The following is a 26610-nucleotide window of genomic DNA, read 5'->3' as shown; positions in this document are numbered from 1 at the left end:
AAACTGCCAGCGTTCAGTTTTTTGGCGAGCGGAAAATTCGGCAATCGTCGAACGATTCAGCGATTTGTTGAAAAACCCGAAAACATTTAGCGCATGGCCAGAGCACTCAGTGTGTGTTCTATTGAACTTGACCGCCTCGATTGGCCCGCACAAGCGAGATCCTCCTATCAAGAGCTGTCACAAGTCACGGCGCGCACCGAGCACGTGACCAGAGCGCGAACTCTGAGGTCAGAATAATGCAGTGCGAGAGTATTTATGACAAACTAGGTTGACATACAAAGGTTGTCATATTTTGCATTAATCAGCTGTGAGTTAGCACGAGGCTAAAAGACGCACGTGACCATGTGTGCCAACTATTTCGAGCTCACAATTTCATGCTACAGCACATTTTGCAGTTGCATAGCCCCAAACCAAAAAGATTATGAGCTGAGAATGTTTAAATGATATTCGTCTCAAAGAGTATCTCAATTTGATATATATACTTCTTTGACAAAGGCATTTTTCAATATAATTCCAAACTATGTCAAATTTAGGAAGTTAACTGTTTTGGTCAAGTGTTTGAAAACGGTTTGTGTAGCAAAAGTGTTGAACACTTCATTTCAAGCCAAGTTTAAAAACTATGCAAATAATTTTTAATAGTTCTGCAACACTTTTTTATAGTATTCACATTGCAAAAGTAGCTAGCTGTGTTTTTAAAAGGTTGAAATTTGATTTAGACACTGTAAATCGTGTTGAACACTTCATTTCAAGCCAAGTTTCAAACCCATGCAAATAATTTTTAATAGTTTTGCAACACTATTTTATAGTATTCACATTGCAAAAGTAACTATGTGTTTTTTAAAAGGTTTAAAAATAGTTAAAAATTGATTAAGCGACTCGAAATCGAGATTTGGCAAATTAGGGTTTGTTTGGAAAACTAGTTGGAACCCTGGACAAACCCAATTTGAAACCGGTTCGCCATGGCTTGGCAAACGGCGACGTGACACGTCTATTCAAAGTGTTAGGGCAAATTAGAGAAAATATAATAGAGCTCACACGACTATCAAGATTGTCGCTGATTATTTACATTTAATTATGCACAGCGTCATTCAGCATCATTTCCATATATATACGCCGACAATTGACTTTGAATACGATCGAATTTAATGCGCTTTTCCGCACAGTTGGAAAATTGGCATTCAGTTGAGTGCGCCGTGAAGGCGACTTATTGTTTCCAACAAATTTCCCATCATAATTTCCAATTTCTTTGGCCGACTCTTGGGTTCAATTAATTGACTTGGCATTTCCTGCCGCCTTTAATTAAGCACTGGGCTTGCCAATTAATTGCCAGGCATTTATGCAACTCAAAATGACAACTATATAAAATAATCTCGATATGATAGATGTCTGCTCAATTAACTGACAATTGTCGCTTAATATCAAAGAGCTGCGAGTGGCCGAGCAGAAGAATCCAAATGCATAAGACGAATTTCTGGGGGAATGCGGTTTCCCATGCCAACTTGGCCGTGGTTCAACCGCATGCAGCAGGACAAGAACCTCAAGGATTTTGACCTCATTTGTCTGTGTATCTGTGAGATACAATAGCTGCCCGATCGCTTGCCTCTCTGTCTGGCTGTCTGGCTGTCTTCCTGCCTGTCTGGCAAAGGCAGCCTGGCAACTTCTGCGCAGAGACCTGCCCCCGTCCGCATGTTTTAGAAGCTATTGTTGCGTCTCTCTTCCTGATCCCCTCTCTCTCTCTCTCTCTCTCTCTCGCTCTCTGATTCTCGGTTTCTCTGGTGCTGACCCCTCTTGCCGCTGTTCTTGCCGCGGTTTGATGTTGGCCTTTTATTTGTTTTTCTTTGATCACAGGCGAACTGAGAATCTTAAGATCTTGAGTTATTCGCCACTTGAACTCTCTGTTGCCAGGCGGCGGCTTTTTGCCTTCAACTCGAGGTAATTTAAAACGTTTAATTTTTTTAGGTTTTCTCTTTTTGCTGTTGGATATTCTAGGCCATTGCCTTTTGGGGCACAGCTTAACGTTTACTCTTGCTGCGTACAAAATATATATATATAAATATATATATTTGAACTAAAGCTAAATTTTACTTTAGTTTTACCCCGAATTTCTTTGTTTCATTGTGCTCAGATATCACTTGGCTATCGATTTGCTGTGCATCAATTCTGGAGCTGTTCTTCGCAGCTTCAACGCGGAATCTTAACTAAATGGAAAGCTCCTTAAGTCTTGTTTTCCAGCATCCAGATGCCCTATAAAGTCTTATCAGCTCATGGAGCGCAAACAAGATTCGCATAACAACAACAACAATAACTGTAAACAGCTGTCTGCGTAAATACTTCATTTATTTTCGGATGCCCTCTGGGATTTTTTTCCCTCCATAGGTAACATCATATGGCTGCCGCTTTGCATACATAACATATTTGCCAAAGATAAGGCCCGGATGCATTGAGATCTGTCTGAACTGTCTGCCGGGTGGGTGACACATGTCAACACACACACACACACACACACGCCCAGACAACCAACTCATGTGACCCTATTCAGGTGTCCCCACCTGTTAACAGAGGCAAACAAACACCTGAAGGTCTATGGACGAGTCATCGCTAACTTTTATCTGAGTTCCGGCTGCGGATTCCAATAGACTTGGCCAATTATTTCCTCCAGCTAATTGCCTTGACTCAGCCCGGGTTCCACTGCCGTCTTATCAACCTAGTGCAATTGCCAAAAAATAGAGAACCTATCAGAGAAATATAATTAAAATAGGTTTCCCGTTGCGCCTTGATAAGAATGCGCAAGCTTATCGCATAGAAAACTCTAGATGCCGAAGGCTGAAGAATAAACTGGAAAAACAACCCCCGTAAAAACTGGTCAAGTCTGCCGATGTGCTCCTCTAATCCCAGCTCCGGCTATTTGCGTGTTTTGCAATTGCCGACGGGGAATCGTGCAAAAATCGACAACAATATAAAGATTTTAAAAGAGTGCGAATTATATATGAAAATATTGACCTGATTTCAGACTGCGTAATATAGTCTATATAGTATGGAGCGTGTCGGGGTTTTTCCCCCTGCAGTTAAATCCCCAGACGAGTTCAATATTTATTTAACCGTAATACACGTGTTCACAGGGCCCCCAGACTAACCCCTAGGCTTTGCAATATTTAAGGTATTTAGAGTAAGTATTCCTAGTTAACTATAGATACTACTTATATGTCACAGCATGTGTGTGGAGGTGGGTGGGGAAAGGGGGAAGGGGTATGGGGTGCGACAACTTACCGGAAAATTTGTATGGCTGGTGATTCACGCAAAGTCTGCGCTGTTGTTAATTAGAAATTTGTACGGGGGATCGTGATTGATGTAAATTATTTATAATAAAAACCGCCAACTTGTTGTACACTTTATGTTTTAACACGAAACTGTTATATAGTCACACAACGGGCTCGTGTTAATTAACCATGAGGGGCTACATTGGAACCGCAATGGATGTTTTAGCTTCTTGCTTTTGGCTCTTACAACTCTCTCGATGTTGTGCTCAATGCTATTGCAAAATGTGTTGCATATATATGTATATATATATATATCTATATAGTATATTTAAGTATTTGCGACTGTTGCTATGCGTATGTCAGAGTAACTAATAATATGTTGTGTGCTATTCGTATTTGTACACACGTATTTATATGTACTCGTATTTGCGGAGGGCACGAAACGTGGCGTTTCTTTTATATATATTTATTTAGTTTGTCTGTTACACTTTTGTTTTATTGATATTTATAGTTGGGACAATTGCACATTGCCATGAAATGGAAAGACAATAAAAACGATGCACAATATACGAATTAAAAAACACACTCTATTCGATTTCTCGCTTGCGCTGCGAATGGACGGCGACGTTTAACGATCAGCGTCAACGAATTTCAACTGCACACGCAACTCACACAGGCCCAGTCCCCCGGCACAAAGCCAACCACCGCCAGATCTCGAACGCAGTCCAACTCAACGGTTGTACATTTAACGCACTCGCCGAGAGACGGGCGAGAGCAACGGTACACTCAATAGCACTCGACTACAGGGTTGAAGATCGTTTCGGGAGGAATGAAGCAGTTTTCTTAATTTCGAACTAAACCTAAACTGGACTGCTGGGCTGAGGATCATATGGGTAAAATATGTAGCGATAATAAATTAATAGTTCGTTTAAAAAAATTCTTTCTTTATTTCATTAATTTCCATAAATTTAATAGTTAACTAATTTAAGCAAATATATTTTATACATATTTTGAATTCGAGCCTTAAAGTTACAATCCATTGTTAATTCGAACTCTTAAACAATTCGAAATCAATACAGCTACACATTGTAACTAGATTATGTTGTGCTGTGTAAATTGCGCTCTCCTTACGCTCAATCTTCTCCCCATTGAGCAGCATATTCGACTCAAACCCTGTACCGCTACAAGACTCGATCGTTGTACGGTCATTGTCATAGCAACAGGGAGCTGCTCTCCCGGTTGCACAGTTTCCAATTCATTTTATACACAAATATGGTATATGTAAATTGAACTGTTATTCGTGACGTCAGAGCACACGCTGATAACACACTTGACACGGAGAGAATAAGAGAGAAAGAGAGAGAGAGAGAGAGGCAACTTGAGTGAAACTCCCATGTGTACGCCCCCTTGATTTGGCGACACCGAATACAAAATATAATTCCCCCAATCCCCGAAGTGTGCTAATAAAACAAGCCCCGATAATATAGTTTGGTGAATGCATTAGATAAACTTAGCTAAAATGTATAATAGTAAAAGTACAGTTGACGGGCGTTATCAGCTGAGGCACAGGTAGACACACACGCCCATTTACCTGCATTAGGAAATACAAACATCTACGATGAGCCATGCAATACGAAAATAGCATTAGGATTCATAAAATTTTAGTACTGGAAGTTGTATAACAATTGCAAAGTATATAATTATTTATCACGCCTTGCGCTTATCACATGTGCTGCTTTCCGTGTTACTTAAATTAAATTTACAAAAAATTACATGTTTTAATTATGACAGCATATCCGTATCAAGTGAAGCGTTTTTATTTTCGTTTTTTGTTTAAACATATTATTTTGCAATATCTCCCACAATATAAATATAAATAATACAATAACTTTCAAATGCATACAAACAAGTTCAAATTCTTTCCAGTATCTTAGAAAGCGGTATAGACACTCGGCGCTCAACTGGTTCCATAGTGTAGCGGTTATCACGTCTGCTTTACACGCAGAAGGTCTCCGGTTCGATCCCGGATGGAACCATGTGGCTATATTTTTGTAAAAATCTATTTTAAAATGTTTTAGGATAATTGAAATAGAAAATGTTGTCATTAAAATAGTTAGTTCCTAATATTGTAAAACATGTACGTCTGTATATGTTGCTACTACTTTATTTTTATCTATTTAATCTTTAGTAACATAAATATGTTTCTCATTTCGAAAGCGTCTATAAATACAATTTGGAGAGCGTCTATTAGTCAAAACAAAATCGAAAACTCGAATTCAAAAAAGTTATACGCCATGGTTCCATCCGGGGTCGAACCGGAGACCTTCTGCGTGTAAAGTAGACGTGATAACCGCTACACTATGGAACCAGCTGTGCTACATCGTGCTAAACTTCAGTTTTGTTACGCAATTCAAACGGACCAAATTCCTTAGCGCACTTCAGAGCGCTCTCAGTTGGGAATTTTTAGTCATTCAACAACAACAACAAGAAGAGGAAAACATTTATAAATACGATTATTGTTTGCTAAATAATTTTATTTAAAAAGCGAAAAGCACGTATTTGTCTTATGCAACCGTCAGCTATTTGTAAAATGTTATGCTTAGTGAGATACAATAAATTATAGTGTAAAACTAAAAGTAGACGTAAACATATTGCACCCTGGTTCAACCTAAAAGTATAATTCGTAACTATTGCAGACACCTATTTAATAAATTAACAACAAATTAAAGAATAATACAGTTAAGAGCCGAATTTCGCTGAGCAAAGGAATTTCAAGCCGTAAAATAGCAAGAGCAACAACAACAAAAACCAAAACTGCGCCCGCAGCCCCAGATACTGGACCGGCACAAGGACTAGAGATTGATGGCTTCAGTAGCGACGCGCCGTTGTGGGTCGCGGCACGCCTGAGGTGCGTGGACGCGCCGATGCGGCGCCCATGGAATTGGAGACACCGTCCGTATTGTAGCTGAGATACACATGCGACAGATCCACAAATTCGGGCTCCTTGCCGCCGCTCTTGTGCTCGATGTGCTTGCGCATGTTGTTCCCGGTGTAGGCGACGCACTTCAGCTGCCACTCGCCGATGTCCTCATTCCAGTGTGTATACTGATTGATCATGGACTGGTACTCCTTGGGCACGTACGAGTTGAGCACCAGCTCGCAGAGTGCCAGCTCCCGTGAGAGGCTGCGTATGTTCTCGTAGATGCCCTCCTTTTCGCGCTGATGCTCCTGCTGCTGATCGGCCAGCTCCGATTTGACGCCCATTAGCATCTGCATGACGCGATGGATCTTCTTGGTGATGCCCGTGCTGGCATCCTGCAGCGTGGAGTAGCGCTCCTCGATGTCGATGCGTTCGGTGGCCTTTTGCTGGAGCGTTTGCCGCAGCGCCTGTTCGGTTTTTTCGCGCTCCTCCAGCTCCGCAATGGACTGCTCCAATAGCTTCTCCTGGGTTTGCGCTTTCTCCAGCAGATTCTCGCCACCCACCAGAATCTTGCCCTCCAGCGAGAAGAGCTTGTTGCGCAGCAGCTCCTGCTCCGTTCGGGCATGCTCGATCTCGCGCAGATGCTGGCTCTTGCGCATGGCCAGCTCCTCCTTCTCCTCGTCCGTCTTCTCGCGCTTCTTGCGAATCTTCTTGCCGCTGGGACTGACAGCGCCTGAAGCACACGCCGACTCCAGCTCAATTTCTAGCGGCTCTTCAAGCTCATCGTCACAGGTGTCGTCTTCCTCGTCCTCGCCCTCGCCCTCGCCGCTGGGCAGCAGCTCGTCCTCGAAGCTGCCCTCCTCGAGCTGCTTGCGCAGCCGCGCGATTTCCTCCTGGAAATGCCGCAACAGCGCATCCTTCGGCTCCTCGTTGATGTGCATGCGATTCTGTATGTTCTTGGCCCGACTCGCATAGCGCAGCGTCGAGATCGTCTCCATATAATTGCAGTCCGCTGGGCTGATGGTCGCGCACATGACCGTCTTGGAGTTGCCGCCCAGCGAGTCCTGCAGCAGGCGCGTCAGCTTCGAGTTGCGATAGGGAATGTGCGTGCTCTTGCCATCCACCAGGGCGCTGATCACATTGCCCAGCACCGAGAGCGACAGATTGATTTTGGTGGCCTCCTTCAGGCGCTGTCCGGTCGCCTGTGTCTTGGACTGGCGCTCCGAGCCGGCCAGATCGACCAGCTGCAGCTTGCCCATGCGAACATGCTGCATGCCGCCCTCGACTAGTTCGCTGCTCTCCACGGTGATCGAGAAGATGGCATGCGAGCGCGAGGACTCCTGATTCATTTTCGTGGCGCCGACGGCTCGATTCTTATTGCCCAGTCGCATGATATTCTCCAGATCGTCCGCATTGTGCACCACATAGCCGCTGAGATCCTTGACAAAGACGCCAATATCCGGCCGCTCCTTGACCTCCAGGCTTTTGCTCACGTCCTTGCCGAGCAGATCGCGCACCTCCTCGTTGTAAATCTCCATGTAGCTGACGCGCACCAGAAACTTTTGATTCTCCTGCGCCTTGGCGATGTGCCCAAAGATGTGCGCAAATGCATTCGGAATGATGCCCTTGGTCTGCGGAGAGTCCGGATTGCCGGACATGGTGTATGTCTTGCCGGTGCCCGTCTGGCCGTACGCCAATATGGTGCCATTATAGCCCTCCAGCACCTTGTCCACAATGGGACGCGCCGTGTCCACATACAGGTCCAGCTGGTTGGAGCCACCGTCGAAGACGTTGTCAAAGTAATATGTTTTGGGCGGCTCGTTGGCGGTGGCATTCGGCTTGATAACGGTAATGGCGCGGTTGATCTTATCCACCTGAATGGCGCTTAGTGCTCCAATGGACTCCTCATTTGTGTCCATGGGCCTGGAACGGACCACAACGCGAACATTTTCGATTTCGTCATCGAGCTTCTGCGACGATGTCGCCGTTGCCTGCTCCTGCGGCATATTTGGACTTCAACTGTTAACGGTTAACAACAATTTGAAACTTTTGCCTCAATGCGCACTTTGGTTAACGAATGAAAAGTGTTTTATTTCGCATTTGTTTATGCACCCGTTGCTATGATTCGTCTGCCAATAATAAATTTTGCAAATTGTTGTCAGTGTGGCCGCAGTTCGTGAGGCTGTGTGGAGTGAGCTCTGTTAAATGCGGGGGCGTGCTGTTGTGTGGTGCACATTATGTTAAATGAGGAGTCGCCTCTGTTAAATATAAATAGATTGAGGTGACTGAACTAAGAGTCAGAAAATGTATGAAAGACCAACTATTCGCTATGTTACGTGTGGAGCGTACGCTGTTATGTGAGGAGCGAGCACTGTTAATTGCGTGGGTGTGCACTCGGAGGAGCACATTCGGTTTACCTGAGGAGTACATGTGTTAAGTGCGACGACTGAAAAACAGCGAGTAAACATCTGCCAGCGAGAAGCGAGCGACCCACTAGCAGTGGAATAGATAGATTCGCGCTGCCCTTTAAGTTTCCTTACACGACCAGACGCAGAAAATTTAACTCCGGCCAGCATGGCAGCGACATTGCGAAGATTCAATGGCTTCAGATTGCTAAAATCTACGCCAGCATTGAATCTGCAACAGGTAAATCCCCGCCGCCCTCAATCATCATACGCGAAAATTTTCCCCAACAACTCCCAGCGTTTTCAATCATTACAACATTAATTTTGCCCATAATGATCATGTTTAAGTGAATATACGTTGAATGCCCCAAAAACTGTGCATCATCTGTGATGATTTAACTGGTATTAGCCCAAGTGCAGCTGTAGATTACACCCGACCCACAATTATGTAACTCCGTGCAAAAATCATACGTGCAGTTTTTTGCTGGGCAAGAAAACCTAATCAATTCCCGTTTACTTGCAGGCCAAGAACCTGTCCACGGCTTCGAGCTGGGCAAACAGCAACAAAAAGGTAAGTACCAAGTCACCAAATCGGACACCGAGCATTTCATAACAGCCGAGCGGACCTAACCTCAAAACGCGTTTACTTTTCTTTCGCCCAACGCTCGACGCTTGTGTTGTGTGCGTGTCGCGAACAGCTGATCAGTGCTGTCGGTGCTGTTACCGGCGGCGTTGGCGCTCTACTGTTTGCCCTGGAGCAATCCGTGGATGCTAACAGCGGTGAGGTGCATTCGCCCGCCCAGCCCTGGAGCCACAAGGGTCTCTTCTCCTCGCTGGATCACCAGAGGTGAGGTGATAGTTATCCAAGCATTCCGTTGTTATGTATTCCATTCCGCAGCGTGCGTCGCGGCTACGAGGTGTACAAGCAGGTGTGCTCCGCCTGCCACTCGATGCAATACATTGCCTACCGCAATCTGATTGGCGTCAGCCATACCGAAGCTGAGGCCAAGGCCGAGGCCGAGCAGATCACGGTGAGCAGAATTTGTCCACAGGCCACATTTGAATTTGTCTTTTGACCTGTGATTGATTGGAACTAGGTGAGAGACGGTCCCGATGATTCTGGCAACTACTTCGATCGTCCCGGCAAGCTGTCGGACTACTTCCCATCGCCGTATCCCAATGAGGAGGCGGCGCGTGCTGCTAACAATGGTGCCTATCCACCGGATTTGAGCTACATCGTGTCGGCGCGCAAGGGCGGCGAGGACTACATCTTTTCGCTGTTGACCGGCTACCATGATCCACCAGCTGGTGTAGTGCTGCGCGAGGGTCAGTACTTCAATCCGTACTTCCCGGGCGGTGCCATATCCATGGCCCAGGTCTTGTACAACGAGGTGGGCAAACATGCAGACAATCAAAGTCAGTTAAATTCCTTGACATTTACGCTTATTTACCGACCAGGTGATTGAGTATGAGGATGGCACACCGCCAACGCAGAGCCAATTGGCCAAGGATGTGGCCACGTTCCTCAAGTGGACATCGGAGCCGGAGCACGACGATCGCAAACAGCTGCTGATCAAAGTGATTGCCATTCTCGGCTTCCTGACTGCCATCTCGTATTACATTAAACGGCACAAGTGGTCCTCGCTCAAGTCCCGAAAGATCGTCTTTGTGCCCAAGGAGAAGTAGACATGTGTTTAAATTTGATTTGGCGTGAAGAATTGCAGTGTTAACGCGGCTTTACCGACTAATGAAAATAAATCAATTTTAAGCATAAAACCCAGGAAATGTTCGTTCACACACACACAGAATTCAATTAATAGAAATAACAGCTAATAACAAACAACATGCCAGAACAGAAAAAACCAAAATGCCTAGTATAAACGAGGATGCACGAAGATCAATGGCCACGAATAACATCAGGAAAACGGGGAGTTTAACTTAAGCAAAGAGCCTAGACAAAATGAATCATGGATACTATTACATGTATTGTGTATAAATCTTAAATTCAAATTATGTATTTAAATAAACAATTGAAAAGAAAAACCCGAAAGCGATTCGTAACATTTTCCTTTAAGATTCTTGACTCTTGGTCTCATAAAGTAAATCAGAAAGGTTCCACCTCGTAGAGAGATGCTTGAGAAGAGATATTAAAGAAAGAAAAACAAACCAAAATCATGAATAATTCTCTGGCAGATCAGTCGACATTGGTTCAAAGTTCGCTTTAAGATTTCGGGTTCTATCAAAATTATTCCAAATTCTATTTAAACCTATTACGACTGATGCGCACTCAAAACGCATTTTGGCTTTTCTTTTTATTGGATTATTAATTGTTTTATTTAGAAGCTTAAATTAAAATATTATTTTAATCATTTTTTTTTCATCGTTCTGCCCGTTCGACTACTGCATCAGTTTAGTGTGTGTAGGTGTGTGTGTGTGTGTGTGTATAATTGTTTATATATTTACCGCAATTTTCAAGGATTATAAATCGTGTCTCACATCCCATTTCGCAGAAGGAAAACTAATTTAATTGTTACAATTGCCTCGGTTCGGTTCATGTTTTAGTTTTCTTTTTTTCTCGTTTTTTTTTTTGTTTTTACTACAAAAAATTCGCTTAAATTTGTATATATATATATATAATTAATAAATTTTTTAGTTATGCAAAACAATAATTACGATTCAACTTCTTCGCTGCAACGAAAACAGAACTCGCTTAATTTTTTATCTTATAATGTGGTTTTAAGTTTACGAATTTGCGTTTCTTTTGTTTTTGTTGTTGTTGTTGTTTGTTTTATAAATTGCGTGAGTAAAATTATAAATGTATCTTTTTGCATGGTGTAGCTGTGTGTGTGTTTTGTTTTTTACTTAATCATTCTTTACTTGAGTTTTTATTTGTTTTATTTCTTAGCTAAGAATGTGGGTAACCAAACGTGATGACATTCGTACGACGCTCGATGACGGAAGGGACGACGACCATTTATATTAGTGACGTTTGCTGTGGCTGTTCTTCTGCTTCTTAATCCTTTTCTTCTTCTTGTTGTTGCTGTTGTTGTTGCTGTTGTTGTTTACACTTATAGTATATTTTGCTTTAGTTCTTGTTGCTGCTGAGCACACACACACACATTCAAGAAGTACAACAACAACAACAACAATGCAGCTTCCTGGCTCCTCCAATTGCTTCTTCTGTAAACCTCTCCATTCGCTCTGACATTACCACACACAACTCTCGAGGATAGAGGCGTCTTACCATGGCGGGCACGCGCTTTCTCTCCCACACGCTCCCACATTCGTTTGAATGCAGGTTGTGTGGTTGTGGTTGTTGTTGTTGCTGTTGCAGTTGCGTGTGATATAGTTGTTGCTGCTGCTGTTGTTGTTGCTGTTGTGGTTGTAGGTTGTTGTTGCTGTTGTTGTTGCCGACTAAAAACAGCTACCTTCTGGCGGTTGTGCCAATTTCAAGTTCTCTTTCATGGTCATAATCCTACGTATTTCCTGAAGCATCGTTTTAATGGTGTACTCGCGACTCCATCTGGACAACATGGGCACTGATCTATGATCAACCTATATCGAACAATTAGCATTTGAATAATTGATGTAACTCAATTTGATTGCTATACTCACCACACCATTATTCTGATTAATGCAATTAATATTAACTTTTGTTAAAAATCTGAGCGTGGGTGGCTCATCCGGATAGCGTTCGCCGCACTCAATCTTTAGAGAATACATTCGATTCTCGAATGGTGTCTGGAAAAAAGAACGAGTCATATGAATAAGTGAATTAGAAGTGTGCATTTAATGGGCTGTCGATTATACAAACATGCACTTCTCTATCTCTCTATTGCCGCCTCGCCCCTCTCAGTCGGAACTAACAACAATTGCCCGGACAGGCTCTCACGCACTCGATGATGACTCAGCGGGCGCTGCCGGTGCAGCTAACCATGGTGAATATCCATGATTCATGTGGCGTGCACAACATTCCGCCACACTGCAATGCCTTATTATTGCTTATTCATATAACTAAATGCATTAATTTCAACTCGAGTTTTGTATGATTTTAAATTTTGCGCTGCCATTGAAAAAGATTATTTGCTGCGCAGCTTATCTCTTAAATTGTTATCAACATTTCAAAATGTATGTGCTGGTAATCTAATTTATATAACAGAACTTGAACGCGGCAACAAATCTAGTTAATATCGTTCTATGCTAGCTGTTTCGTTTCCCATTTCGTACCATAATAGATGGCACAATTCCACTCGTTCCTATCATTTGTTTGATCTTTCTTCTAGATTCTTATTAGAATGGAACACGTATTCCAATAATCAAATTTCTGGAGCACAATATCGTTAATAAGGCTGAAAAAAGTTGCCTTTTGACTTCAGCATTTCTTTGAACTATTTCATTTGTTTACTGCCTAAATAAACATGTTTGTCTGTTCATAAATTCAATTCCATTTCTGCATAATTCACACCCGTCTGTCTGTGCTGAATTTTGGGTTTACGCAATCGTTTAGATACAATATCTATAATCCCAGCACTGATAAGGTTTGCGGCTCATTTAAATGACGTACTAGATGGAGTATGACGCGGAGAGGTGAGATGCACTTACTCTAGGGGGGCCAATGATCATGCCAATCCAATAGGTGAGTGTCATATCATCGTCGTTCTCTAGACCCCACGAAATGGTGCCATCGCCCACGCCTTTCTGGCCCTGATCCAGCTCCTCCAGAAGGCGAAAATTTCGTGGCACCACTGAAACGAGAAAATTAGGCAGCTATAAATTTCCATTTAGCTCGTGTCGAGGGTTTTAAACACTGTGATTGGAGGAGGGGGATGGGGAAAGGGAGGAGAGGGGGGAGGGGGGGGAGGCGGGTAATACACTGGCCGAAGGCTGTAATTAAGACATAAAGCGTGTTTGGCGCGGGGTCATGTGGTTGTTGTTAGACGTTCTCTTCGCACTCTTCTTCCACCTCGTATTGCCATTGTTGTTGTTGTTGTTGTTGTTGCTGTTGTTATTGTTATTGGCCGTGTGTCTTGCGTTGTTTTTCCTTCGCTCGTGCGGCTGCTTTGCACGCATTTTCGTATGCTCCAAGTGGAAAAAAAAAATTTAATACGAATACCGGACGAAGGGTGTGGTATCATTTAGAGTTTGGTTAGTTTAGTCGGTTGGTTGGTTGCCTGGTTAGCTCTAGTTGTCGGTGGCCCCCCACCAGCCTCTCCCCCTACACGCACACACACGGCATAATTTGTATGCAAGCGCTGGAGATATATGTGCAAAGTGAATTTGCAGCAGCAGCGGCCAACTAATTTAATTAGAAATTAAAGAAGCACTTCGGCTAGCAGCAAAGGCAAAGAGCATAAAACCAAGTGGCTGAGCAAACGAGCAAAAAACACACACACGCACACACACACAATTGAAAGGGACACATTCAACGGCCAAGGGGGGGAGGAGATGTGAGTGTGTGTGTGTGTGTGTGGGGTGCAGGCCCCACCGAAATTGTCAAGTCACGAAGAAAAATTGCTACATAGCGACTTTTAGCTGCAACAGACAGACACAACGCCGTGGCTGGCTACTTGTTTTTCAATATGATTTAATATGCTCGCGTTTTGTCGGTAGTTTTATTATTTTTTTTTATTTTTGCCATTTGCTTTCTTTTCCATTTTCACAGAGAGCAGCGGGGCAGTGGCAGCGCTGCGGCAGCGAGCCGTCATCGTTAAATAAAAAATCGTTTTGCGCATACGTTTTATGCTACACTTTCGCACATTTCGCTGGCCAAATATGGCCTACACTTTGGCAGTGCTCGCGGGCACGTGCTTTTCAATCAAATTCCTTGCCAAATTGTTAATTTTACAAATTAAATTCTTACCAACGCCGGTACTAGATGTATGCGCCATTGTGGTTTATCCTAGAGTGTGTGTGTGTTTTGGCTTATTTTAGCGCATTCTTTGCAAGCACACTTAAGTATGGTGTTAATTAGGACATTTTGTTTTGACAGCGTTGCCAGACCATACGGCTCGGCAGGTGACACTGATTGTCGATTAACGATAAGTCGATACGATAACAACACACCTAGGCAATTGGACTAATTTGCAACGCGTCAGCTTTTTGAAACGAATTAATTTTACGTGTTAATTTACCTCACTGATAAACGCTTTCATCGCATGCTGCTTGCACTGCGCGTGCACCGACAATGGAAACACTGTACCATCAAACCAACAACACGGTCAAGGAAATCGAGCAATGTTTTCAGCGATTGGGCCAGGTTGCACCGCAGGAAGCGCTTGACGTGGAGAACACGATACAAGTGAAAATCACCCAGGCCAATTCGTGAGTCACCCCGACCCACCCGCTTTCCAACAGCTGGTTAAATTTCACAATTTTCACAGCAACTGCGACAGACTCGATGTGCTGCTATTCAAGGTGCCACCCTCGCAGCGGCAGAGCTCCAAGCTGCGCATAGATCAGCTGAAGTACGACTTGAGGCATTTGCAAACATCCCTGCAGCACGCGCGTGATCGTCGCCAGCGCCGTCAGCAGGAGATCAGCGAGCGGGAGCAGCTGCTTAACCATCGTTTTACGGCAAATAGCACTGCGCCGTCGGAGACGTGCCTGCAACTGGACTATGAGCTGCAACATCACACACAGATGGGCAATGCCCATCGGGGTGTGGACGACATGATTGCCTCTGGAAGCGGCATACTGGAAAGTCTCATATCACAGCGCATGACACTGGGTGGTGCCCACAAGCGTATACAGGCTATTGGCAGCACACTCGGGTTGTCCAATCACACTATGAAGTTGATAGAAAGAAGGTTGGTTGAGGATCGGCGCATCTTTTTGGGCGGCATGGTGGTCACAATGCTTATAATTGGACTGATAATATATTTTTTAGTGCTGTAGTAAAACGAATATATGTTGCTCGGGTTTTAAATTAAATGTACTCTATTTAAGTGAAAACCATTCACTTTCTTTCTTCTGAACAAGCCGTCGACTTAGTCATCGTTTTCCAGGGAGATGTTGCTGCCGAAACGCTGGTACAGATGTGCTTTCAGCTCGTCCATCTCGGCCTTGATGATCTTTGTCTTGGCCTCAATGCTAGCAATTTCCTTAATCACGCTGTCCTTCGTCTCGGCGAGCAGTTCCTGCGTTTTGCCCAGCTTGTGTGAGAGAAATACTTCGCCAATTAGAAAGGGAATATCTTCCTCCTCGTCGAACAGTTCGATTTCTTCCAATGCCTCCTCAACGCATTTGAGATCATTCTTTTTCATCTCCAGCTCCAATTTCAAGTCATCCATTCGGACATTGTGCTTGGCAAAACGGTTGATACGCTGTTGATCCTCGAAAGAAATGTGAACATCATCGTGCTGCAAATGGAAACCGAATGGAATTAGTCAGCGCCCCTCGCATGCCCCCACCAGGTGGGAGTAAAGTGAGGTTACTCTGGCGCGCCGCGAGTTCCGGCACATGAACTTACATTCTGGAACACTTTGCTTGTACTGCTAGCTACTTTGGCGGCCATTTCTGTTGAATTTGATGAGTTTCTTTTTAATAAATTAATGTTTTTTTAAACAGTTGGCGTTTGCAACTTTTTTGTTATTCTGGCTGAAAAGTATGCTGTGGAGGCCGGCCGATATTTTATATTTTCAGTTATCGAAAGGTAACAGATGTATGCCAAGTTAACAGATGTTATATAGCACTGTCAGAAACAGCAACTGAGGCAGACGGACGTCATTCGCAGTTTTTTCCTATTTTAAGGCACGAATTCTGATTTGTCAAGGTAATTATTAAACGTAATAAATGCCAAAAATCTGCCAAGTGCTGGGCACTATAAATATGCCCAATTATTGCTTGGCAAAGGTGCAGCAACTAGCCACAGTTGCAGACGTTCCCAGTGCTAAAATTACATAACCTCTTTGAGGCTAAGTGCAGAATGTTTATAATAACTATTTGTGTCTTTATCCAAATACTCGTTGGCTTCATATGTGGCTTGTAATCCTCACTCCATTAATCTCTATTGCCACGCCCACAGCTTAAAACATGCGTCTAACCTCGATCCTGAACGGCGCCCACTTCGGCAACCTCGCCAAGGTGCACGGCATTGTCGTCTACAAGCTATCGCCCTTCGAGCAGCGCGCATTCGCCGGCGCGATCAGCCACGGTCTGCCAAATATTGTGCGCCGCATCCGCTCCAACATTTTCCGTGTGACACCACGTACGTTTGTGCATTGTATACCATTCTTACATGATCTAATTATTGTTACACTTTTGCAGCCTTCATCCTGGGTTATCTGATCTACGATTTGACCGAACGCAAGCATACAGCTTTGCTACGCAAAAATCCTGCTGATTTTGAGAATGACGAATAAACGAACTGTCTCCTAGTCGGCACACATTAGCAAATAGTGATGTTAAGCTAAATAATAAAACAAAACCCGCAGTTCAATTGAGTGCAGTTTCTGTATAATGGTTTGCTTGAGAGTTTGATAATGTATTTGGGAAAATTGTAAGAAAAACCAAAGATTTTTAGGAAAAATCATAGAATGTGAATTGCTAACGTTGAAAATAGTGATATTTAAGTTAGTGACCAGCTAAATTGATTTAAATTGCAAATATTTAATATCATTATTGAAGTTAACAGCTGTTGGTAGCGTTGCCATATGCTAGACACTTTTTCATACGTTTTTCAACACTACAGTTTCTATGCCCTTGCCAACACACTCGCTCGCACCAGCTGTTCGTCGCCAGAAAAACAAGAGACTTATATTTTATATACATCTAACGCGAGGAAAGCTGTAGTTTTTTATATTTAAAAGCCATCGTACTTAATATATGTCATATATATGGACTGCTGTGGTAGTGAAGTGCGCAGCGAAAGCATTTACAACATGCTGCAAGCCTTAGTCGACTCGAAAGTAATCAACGTCCAGTTGTTTACCATCGCTGTGGGCATTTTCTTTGTGGTGCTGCTGTTGAAAAATAACTTTCGTAGCTTCTCGGGCACATAAAACAAGCTGAACCTGGCGAATTTAGTGGTTAATTAATGTAATAATGTAATGTACACAATTTAGCTAAGCAATAATAATAACCATTCAAAGCAAAATGTAATTTTGTTCATTGTTCTTATTCTTAGAGCGGAGCACCTTCGCAGTGACGTCACGTTTGTGGGCCAACTTCGCAGTATTCATGTTACAAAAACAGTTCAGGGTCATCGCCGTCATTGGCCGAGCACCTGAGCGAGGCATGAAATAATACAAACGTCAATTATAAAGCAAACATAATGCATACTAATTGCAAGCGAAGGTCAATTGAACAGGCTTAGTACCTAAGGGGTTGTCCATCAGGCTGCCAAAAATATAAATATTTGTATAACGTCTATTTCATCAGAAGACTGTGAATCATGGTATGTTCAACGATAAGATTGTCTAAGAGTGGCACTTGTGATGCAGTGTTGCAGTTACTTTCGTATAATTAGTTCTATTCAGTTCCTCTTTGAACTTTTGGCCTAGTTCTTTTTCTATTCCTTTTTATAACGTTCCCATAAGTTGCAAGTACGCCCAATCAATTTCAATTGGCATTTGGTTTATGTTTGCCACAAATAACTTCAATTGACCAACGATCGTTTGTTGCACGCACTTCCTGGTGCAGTCGCAGTCGCGTCGCCTATTAGAATTCAATAGACGTTTCGAGGCGTGACCTACGCCATTTTTCGACTAGGCGCTGGAGTATTTATGGGAAATATGCTACGTGCTGTTCTACACAAATTTTGCATTAGGATACGAAGGCACCGAACAAAGCAGACGCAACGCTTGCAATTGCTGTCAGAGTCCAATCGAAAGACCGAAACGTGACACTTTTACCACTTGTTGGACTGCAAATAAGATGAAATAGCTGTCAATTCAATCAAAATTATAAAATGTTTGTGTGATGCCATGCGATTCTTCATTCTGATATACAATGTGCATCAAATCAGGATAAAAAAATCCCAGACAGTTCACAATGGAACATCAAATTTTTCCTTACTTCGAGCCGAATCGAGACACGAACCATCAGCTGTTCCTCAAACAGGTGAGCCGCAGTAAGCCATAGATAAAAACAAACGGGAATTTTCAAAATATATATTTTTTTAATTCAGCGTGACAAAGTCATTAAAGCATTGACCTTAAAGACAGCGCTAATTAATTAAATGTGCATAGAAAAAATTCATATAAAATTTGAAAAAATCTGCTGTTCGAAACAGAAGCTAGGTTCATGTTGAAAATCAGGTTCATGAACCAAACCAAAGACAGGGCTGTTATTAGTTGGTATGGAGTATATATTATGTACATATGTATATATTTTCTGGAAATGCAGCGCAATAACTTAACGCATTTTCATTGTTAAACATTGTCAATGAACTTGAAGGCAGAGAAATTCTAAGAAACCAGAAACGAATTGCTGACCGAAGTTCCGCCAAGGCGAAGTTTTAATGAATGAGCCGACACTTTTTGTTAAATAACAATTATGGGACGTCATTTCGCTATGCATACACTTTTAATACGTTGAAACAATACAAAAATTTAATTAAAAACAAAAAATTCGAATAGACAAATCTTGTTACAACTTGTTGATCGGCTTGAAGCAAGGTTAATTGCGGTTCAGTTTCTTTCTGAGTGCTGTGCCTAGACAGGAAAAGTTTGGTTTCTTTCCAGGTTTGCACCTGGAGCGAATATCCGAATCCTCTTCCTCCCCGTCACAGCCAACGACCTCAAAAGCATTCGATTTTTGAAGATTTATGAACGGCTTTGGGACCTTCTGTTCTGGCATTGACTTCTGCTCTAAATTTTCAATTAGTCCCAAGAACTCAGCGTGTTGCTCATTATAGCGTGCTATGATCATGTCCCGGCGCTTCAGCCTGGACTTGAGTTCCTTTATATTTTTCTGCAGCCTGTCCACCAGCTGGGCCTTGGCGCTGATGCAGCTCATGTCCTGGCGCACGCTCTGCAGTTGCGTTTCCAATTGGGTGGCGCTCGACTTGACCTCGCCCATTTGCTTTTTGTACTTTAAGCGCGTTCTCTGTATCTGCTCCTCCAGATAGGCAATGTACAACTCCTGATTTGTTTGACCCTTTTTGTCAAGCTTTTTAATATCAATCTTAGTTTCTTGGCCGCATTCGCCGCCGCCGTCGCACATCTGGAAATGGTTGGCATGCTTCTGGTAGAGCTCATCGCGATCCGAACGCATCAGGGCCAGCTCCTGGCGCAGTAGCTGTATCTCCTGCTCCATACGTGCGGCCTTCGACATTGTCACAGCTCGCTCTTTTGCAATTACGTTTAAAAATCAAAACTGTTGTTTGCCTTTTTCTTAAAGAAAATTTTGCTTACACTTCTTGTGAATTTGGCTATGTAAAACATAAGAGCATTAAGACTAAAGGAATTTATTGCTTAGACCTTGGAATACCTGAATATTTGACGTCCAAAGCAAGGCAAGGCTTTTCCATTCTATTTCTTTTAACATGAGTCGAACCCTAAGCCAAAGCTGAAATCCGAACTGAATCGAACCAAAAACCAGCAAGCTGGTTCTAATCATGCGCTGAAACACTCTCAAATTTGTTGAAGCCCAGTTGAATGTATTTTAGGGATTAGCTATAGATGGTTTTCTAAGGCACATCGCACATCGAAGAGCACGTGTCCGGTTAGTTATTAGCCCAATTTTGTCGGTAAGTCAATAAAGTCTCTTGGCCATTTAGGTAGACGGCTACCTAATTTCTGTTTCGTCGCATAAAGTGCTCAATTTCATGAGCATTACATTTTGTTTTTTTTTTTTTTTTTGTTTTCTTTTTGGGTAACGCTCAGAGAAAATGACTGCAATTTGATCGGGGTATTTCAATATCGCATAATTTGCATCACAGAATTCGCGTTTGGGCCTTTAGTGCGGGGCGTACGGGATTTAAGCGCGTCACGCCCACAGCTGTGATGGTGGCCCAGAGGGCGGTACGTCCATTGCCAAACCAAGCAAGGCCCAGTGGCAAAGCAAACACACACACACACACATATATATATATATACGTGTTGTATACTTTTGGCATTTCGCTGTTTGGTTTTCTTTTTTTTTTTTGTTTGTAAGCATAATTTGTATTTTTCGCCTCGAGATGCCGCACATTTGATAAGGGTTATCGATACCCGGTCTCGGGACCGAACCCAGTTGCTTATTATGAGTTTTTTCTCGAAGCCTTCATACCCTCTATCCATGTGGAAGGGTTGAAAGGGTATACTAATACGGCAATTACGTCTGCCTGTCTTTAACTCTGTATTCTATTTACAAAATTTGGAATCAAATTGCCCTTAAGCTTTAGAGTTTTAAAATGCGATGCGCCCTTCTGTGTGATTCTCACTTACTATTCTTTGACTTCCAATGCTTCCAATGTCCCTGTTCTGGATCCTGAACCCCTTCTCCCTATATATATTTTTTGTTTTTTTTTTTTCACTATATAACATGCTATTTTTCTCTACCTCTCTCTCTTCTCTTCTTTTCAATCATTCTATCGTTTGAGCCTTCTATTTTTAACTTTGCTTTACTTAATATTCTTTTGTCCTATTCAACTATCTAGCCTACTATCTCACATATGCAACGCGATAAGCCTCACTTGTATCTGTGAAAATCGCATAGAAAGGCGTTTTATTTTTAATAGTATGAAGATTGATGCCACATACAAGTATTTAATATGTTTTTGGCAATCTTGGTACTGAGTATCTTTTAGTTGAGCCTGTTTTGAAGAGATCATCTTAAATGTTTTTTGTAAATTATATAAGTTGTAATTCATTTGGTATGGTGCTTTATGTGGCGTATATGCATGTGTATGGGAAGCATAAATTTGGCTAAGGTATGTGTCTTTTGCATGCCTTTACCTCAGAGACAGAGAGAAATATTGCACTTCAGATCGGATTGCATGTGTTTTGTGTAAGGCATACGGTAGTATAATGATGCAAATATGTTACGGTAGACCTCCCGAGTATAGCATGAAAGTGTTTTCTTATATTATATCACCTACAAAGCTTCAAATTTGCTTCGGAACTGTGCTAATGATCTTTCTAGCTGCGATGATATCACATTATAATAACAGTCGAGCCCTTTCGCAGCTCAATGTCAAGGTCTTTTTGAATTAAATTTTTTTGCTGTTGATTTGACAAAGTTGTTCCCACTTGAGCAATTTGCATAAATTCAAGGTCAGTCGCACAATAAAAATCCAGACATGATTTGTGATACGCATGTGTGTGTCTGTGTGTGTTGTGTGTGTGAATTTTGTGTGTCTGAATATTTTTTTTCGGCAACTTTTGTGCCAGATTTTGTGGCAAGTTCAAACTATGCGAAATTTAGATAGGTGTGTGAAAAGGAAGGAGGAGCATAAAACCGAACCAGGAATATAAATTTTGGAAATATTTAAGAAAAACATACAAATTTTTAAGTTTGCAATGACTTATATTAAGTCTGGCAGAGCTGCACATAAGGTTCACAGAGCACACATTATTTAATGCACTCTAAATATTATTTATTTTGAAAAAAAACATTATCTTAGAAAATATTTCAAAGAAAGTAAGCCAATAACTTGAACTTGTTTGAAGTCAATTGTAGCTATATCTAAAGTTGGCCCAAGTTGACGCACTCTAGACTTCTTTCGAGCGCAATCCGGCCAGACAAATGCCAAGGCAGACCGGCCATGTGCCGAAAACTGATATCAAATGCAAAATCCAAACAAAAAAACACAAAAAAAAACGTACAAAAAATAAATAATAAAAGCAAAAACTTGACTAACATCTACGAAAAGAAAAGAATGGATAAGGACAGCAGCAGCAGACAATAAGCAGACAAGGCGAACCCAATTTCCAGACACAGACACAGACTTAACCACGAAGGGTACCAGGGTCCGGAGGGGCAGCGGGGCAGAGCGGAAAGCTGACAAACTTGAGGCTGCGTCTGGGTTTTGGGTCCGGCGACGACGTAGACGTAATCTAGACGCCTTTTGTTTGCACAAAAAAAAAAAAAATAATAACAAAAAAAAAACAAACAAAAGCACAATAAGGGCCAGCAGAGCCAAGGCTCTGGCAGCTTGTAGAGAGAAGAGCGGAGAGGGGCTCAGGGGGGAGGGGGGGAGCCCGATCAAGTGCACTACTTAGTTGCGGGCAGCCGCCAGTTGAAGGCGTAGCCACGCCCACAGCCCCACAATGTTTCAGACTGTTTTCGCAAAATTTCACTTTAATTGCGCTTAATTTAAACTGCAGACTTAGGCGAAGACTTTGCCCCGGCTACCTTTTTTTGGCTATTTTATATATACCACATATATTTATATATAAGATATATATATACTTCGAGTGCTTGTCGATTGCATTTGATTTAATTCGATTGCTAGACGCCGGACATTACGCAACAAATGTCGCCAATTTTGGACCACTTTGCAGTAACGTGACTGTCGGGTGATAATGACTGACCTATACTCTGTTCTTGCTCTCTTTTTCTTGTATAAGATGTAGTTTTAAAGGAACTACTTGCATATAGTCCATTTATTTTTAGAGTACTTGCTAAGATAAAGTGTTTAGTCATTTGATATTTAGTTTATAATTTCATGCAACTGAGTTATTTTGTGTTTTTTGAATCACTCCAAATCCGTTTTTTTTTCAAAAAGTCTGCTATAATTCTTGGAACTTCACATTACTTGGGTATATACCATTCTTTTGAGAGTGCTTGGCTTAGCTTTAATATATTTGCTCAATACAAAAAGTCGTAAACTCTGCCTTTTCTTATTGGATGTGTGACTCCAAGACAGTCAGTCGCTTTCAAACTGTGATTTGAGGACATATTGGTTTTCACAATGTCTGGGCCGTATTCTCAAAAAGATCTCAAGGGTCTATTTCATTCGATTTCCTTAAGCATAGCTCTAGAACTCTGTGAGATGAGGCCCTCCTTTTAGCTGAGGCGAATATATTGATAGTTCGCACGCTTCCTTCCCAGCCGCGCCTTGCACCCAACCCATATACCCTTTTCATATTAGTTAACAGTGTATGCATGGAGAAAAAAAATTGCAATTTGCGTGGCAGACAATTTAGATTGGGTTTCATTAAACAGGTTGCTGTTGCCATGCGTTGACATTTTGATAAAAAATTATTAGTTTAAAAAAAAAATTTGATGTTTGAAATATGTGCACACTGTGCCGCAATCGCACACTGGGCACGAACTGGGCAAAACAATCGACAGCATCTACATGAAATTGACTTTAAAAGTAAATGAAATATGCAACAGTTCTTAGAATGGACCAGACTCTTCAAATGGGGGTAAACGCCTCCCTACGAGATATTAGCTTTGCAAATTTTGCACTTTTGGCGACGCTTTTCAATCAAGAATTGGGCAACAGACATCCGCTCCGCTTCACGACATTTGCAAATTCCAATATATGTAAAAAACAAACCAATTATTTCTTATTTATACACCCGAACACACACACACACACACACTCACACACATACTATAAAAAAGGCGAAATACCAAACAAAAACTCGCGAAACATAACTCAAAAAATGCAAACTTCAATTTCCGACAGGCTCAAAAGCCTGGCCCTTTGCCAATCCCCACTGTACCTCATCTCTGCAAGACGGGTAGGGGGGAGGCGGCAGGCGAGTTATTAAAACTGCACAAGGAAATGCATAAAAAAAAAAAACAAACACCAAGTTTGTTATGTTGCGCAGGCGCAGCCCAAGTAACGCCTTCAACAGCTGAGGGGCGAGGGGCCAGGCAGGACGTGAGGGGTGGCAGCAAAATGTTATTGACCCGCCGCACGGATCCGTTAGCGAGCCACAGCCCCGGCCAGGAATTCTTATTAAGATCAATCAGCTAAATGTCGGTTTTATGCTTAATGTTCATGATTCACACGCGCAAAAGCACCAAAATCGAAAAACCCGAAACAAAGAAGAAGACACAACCAAAGCCTTATCTGAGGCATGTGAACGAATGAATATTCTTGCTTGGTTTTAATGGATCTGTGCGACCATTTCTGATATCGTTTTTAAGAATGCAAAAAGAACGCAAAAATAATGAAAGTCCTTTGGAGAAATGTTCAAAGTTGTGAAGCTTTTGGGCTTGTAGAAGATATACGTGTTCATGAGTATCGCATAGAAGGGCATTTTTCAAAATGAGGTGGTTTTTATAAGCTGCCCTGTGCTGTTCAAATCCTGCAGCGCAGCAAATAAAAGGTATATGTTTTTAATATGGCCCTTCTTTGCGATTCTCATGAATTCAAGTAAGCCCTGAACATTTTGTATTTATGTATCTCATACGTGGACTACGTTTGGTTTTCCCTTTTACAGTTCACTCAAATATACAACATGATTTTATTGTTATATTCATTCATAAAATGTTAGAAGAAAAACCCTTTATTGTGGACGCGTTTATTCTTATTTGAGTTCAACTTTGTACTGCAAGCTTCATAGCAAAGGCAAAAGACTCACTAAATACCCTAGCTTATACACAAGAGATGCGCAACAAACTTTTTGGCAATCCTTTTACAAAGTTGTCGGCGAGTTTTTATGCTGAGAAATTGAGTTTTGCTTGCTTAATTAGTCATGGCAACGCTCAGATATGAAAGTTAGGAGGAGTCGAGCACATACTGTGTGCATGTATATGTATATATACATATGTGTGAATATGTATAGCACGCGTATTAATAACTATATAGAAGGCAATTCTAAATGCCTTATCACAAATGACACACATTGTGGGCCAGCAGATAAGAAGACTATGCAGCTTCAGTGCTCTCTTATACTTCTCTCTCTTTTTCTCTTTCTCTCTCTCTCTCTTTTTCTATCTCTTAGCCTCTCTCTCTTTCTAGCTTGTTAAAGATATGCAATGTGCTGATTAAAAGTCGTCTCTGGCTCTAGAGTTGAGAGTTGCGCTCTACGTGAGAATTTCTGACAAAAAAAAGTATCTTTCGGATATTCAAAAAAATGTTAACGTGTACACATCAAACAAGCATGCCTGCAGATAAGCCCAGCGATGTTGTCAATACAACAAACATACATTTTGGGAATTTCTTGTATTATTTGCTCGACGTTTGTTTACAAGCTGAAACAGTTACACAAACACACACGCACACACACACACGCACATACCAACACACACATGCAGCTCAGATACAAACTTACATATACATTTACTTGTGGAACGGGGGCGGGTTGCATGCACCAATAAGTTATTGTTTTATTTTTTATTTGAATCGAAGCTCCGTCTAAATAGAGTTGGGGCTCATCAATTATGGCATTAAATGCCCGCCTATCAGCAAATGTATTTGTTTGTTATTTCCAATAATGCCGCATAAATTGTTACAAAAGTTCAATGCACACTTCGAGGTGAACGCAATTGCAATTGCAATGCGGCGATCGAAGCATGTTTAACTCGTTTACGGCTCTGACATGTCACGTAATTAACTGTGTCTAGTCTGCCAATAACTTAATGATAGATAGATATATACACACTATATATATAGAGAGAAACTACTCCTAACTATACACAAACTAGAGTCTTGTGCCTTTGCCTTCAATTTGTTTTGATCATTCATTAAGTGCATTCAAATAGTTGCATGTCTGTCCATCCATCCATCCGACTGTCTATCTGGCTTCTGGTCGGCCTTGCGCCCAATGTGTAATTGATATACGAGTATCTACATATATGTATATAGATGGTATAGGTGGAGACACAACAAACTTTGCTCAAATCATGAAAAAAAACATTTTTGATTAATTTATGAACTTTTTTATGCCACATTTTTTCAATGACTTAAAGCTCTGAAAGCTTTGCCAAAAGCTGGCGGACGCAAAATTGGTATAATCTAAGAAAGAAATTTCTATTTCAACAAGCTTTTACTCTTAAAGCTAAAAGCTTCATATGGAGTACTCAATGTCAGAGTTTATAATTAAAGCTTATAACAAACTAAAAGATATATTTAATTTGTTCTACATTTAGTCAAAAAACGAATTTCTATATCTTTAAACTCTGACAAAAAATTCATAATAAA

At 41.8% G+C, this 26610-nt stretch overlaps 9 protein-coding genes and 2 non-coding genes across 11 annotated transcripts in view; 6 read left to right on the top strand and 5 right to left on the bottom strand.

Moving 5' to 3' along the window:
• Positions 1–5220: 5220 nt before the first annotated feature.
• Trnav-uac lies at positions 5221–5293 on the top strand. Its single transcript has one exon. It is a non-coding gene; the product is annotated as a tRNA-Val (tRNA).
• Positions 5294–5552: 259 nt separating this feature from the next.
• On the bottom strand, positions 5553–5625 carry Trnav-uac. Its single transcript has one exon. It is a non-coding gene; the product is annotated as a tRNA-Val (tRNA).
• A 186-nt stretch (positions 5626–5811) lies between these two features.
• Positions 5812–8329, bottom strand: LOC115769789 (kinesin-like protein KIF3A). Its single transcript, XM_030714756.1, has one exon. The coding sequence runs from the start codon at positions 8181–8183 to the stop codon at positions 6126–6128; it is 2058 nt and encodes a 685-aa protein (XP_030570616.1). The 5' UTR covers positions 8184–8329; the 3' UTR covers positions 5812–6125.
• Positions 8330–8663: 334 nt separating this feature from the next.
• On the top strand, positions 8664–10625 carry LOC115769923 (cytochrome c1, heme protein, mitochondrial). The gene is made up of 6 exons (XM_030714948.1): positions 8664–8823; positions 9106–9153; positions 9281–9429; positions 9481–9613; positions 9680–9973; positions 10041–10625. The coding sequence occupies exons 1-6, from the start codon at positions 8752–8754 to the stop codon at positions 10266–10268; spliced, it is 924 nt and encodes a 307-aa protein (XP_030570808.1). The 5' UTR covers positions 8664–8751; the 3' UTR covers positions 10269–10625.
• Positions 10626–11418: 793 nt separating this feature from the next.
• On the bottom strand, positions 11419–14539 carry LOC115769919 (ubiquitin-conjugating enzyme E2 variant 2). Its single transcript, XM_030714944.1, has 4 exons — positions 14443–14539; positions 13185–13327; positions 12198–12323; positions 11419–12137 (listed from the first exon to the last, which is right to left on the bottom strand). Exons 1-4 carry the CDS (start codon positions 14468–14470, stop codon positions 11997–11999), a joined length of 438 nt encoding a protein of 145 aa, XP_030570804.1. The 5' UTR covers positions 14471–14539; the 3' UTR covers positions 11419–11996.
• Positions 14540–14641: 102 nt separating this feature from the next.
• LOC115769918 (probable Golgi SNAP receptor complex member 2) lies at positions 14642–15560 on the top strand. The gene is made up of 2 exons (XM_030714942.1): positions 14642–14903; positions 14963–15560. Exons 1-2 carry the CDS (start codon positions 14767–14769, stop codon positions 15474–15476), a joined length of 651 nt encoding a protein of 216 aa, XP_030570802.1. The 5' UTR covers positions 14642–14766; the 3' UTR covers positions 15477–15560.
• LOC115769920 (probable prefoldin subunit 4) lies at positions 15496–16191 on the bottom strand. Its single transcript, XM_030714945.1, has 2 exons — positions 16051–16191; positions 15496–15940 (listed from the first exon to the last, which is right to left on the bottom strand). Exons 1-2 carry the CDS (start codon positions 16093–16095, stop codon positions 15569–15571), a joined length of 417 nt encoding a protein of 138 aa, XP_030570805.1. The 5' UTR covers positions 16096–16191; the 3' UTR covers positions 15496–15568.
• A 70-nt stretch (positions 16192–16261) lies between these two features.
• Positions 16262–17019, top strand: LOC115769921 (cytochrome b-c1 complex subunit 8). The gene is made up of 3 exons (XM_030714946.1): positions 16262–16353; positions 16606–16788; positions 16848–17019. Exons 2-3 carry the CDS (start codon positions 16614–16616, stop codon positions 16940–16942), a joined length of 270 nt encoding a protein of 89 aa, XP_030570806.1. The 5' UTR covers positions 16262–16353; positions 16606–16613; the 3' UTR covers positions 16943–17019.
• A 186-nt stretch (positions 17020–17205) lies between these two features.
• Positions 17206–17676, top strand: LOC115769922. The gene has a single exon (XM_030714947.1). It carries the CDS (start codon positions 17417–17419, stop codon positions 17579–17581), a length of 165 nt encoding a protein of 54 aa, XP_030570807.1. The 5' UTR covers positions 17206–17416; the 3' UTR covers positions 17582–17676.
• Positions 17677–18505: 829 nt separating this feature from the next.
• LOC115769896 (solute carrier organic anion transporter family member 74D) overlaps positions 18506–26610 on the top strand; it is a 39774-nt gene continuing 31669 nt past the window's right edge. Inside the window, exon 1 of the mRNA XM_030714913.1 lies at positions 18506–18641. The gene's annotated coding sequence lies outside the window, so the exon portion shown is untranslated. The remainder of the gene's footprint in view (positions 18642–26610) is intronic.
• LOC115769508 lies at positions 19200–19856 on the bottom strand. Its single transcript, XM_030714339.1, has one exon. It carries the CDS (start codon positions 19854–19856, stop codon positions 19200–19202), a length of 657 nt encoding a protein of 218 aa, XP_030570199.1.

Source organism: Drosophila novamexicana, unplaced genomic scaffold (assembly GCF_003285875.2).
Source record: "Drosophila novamexicana strain 15010-1031.04,08,12 unplaced genomic scaffold, DnovRS2.1 tig00004554-arrow-pilon, whole genome shotgun sequence".
Classification (NCBI taxonomy): Eukaryota; Metazoa; Arthropoda; class Insecta; order Diptera; family Drosophilidae; genus Drosophila; species Drosophila novamexicana.
Note: the sequence above shows the minus strand (reverse complement) of the source record. Positions and strands in the feature narration are given on the sequence as shown.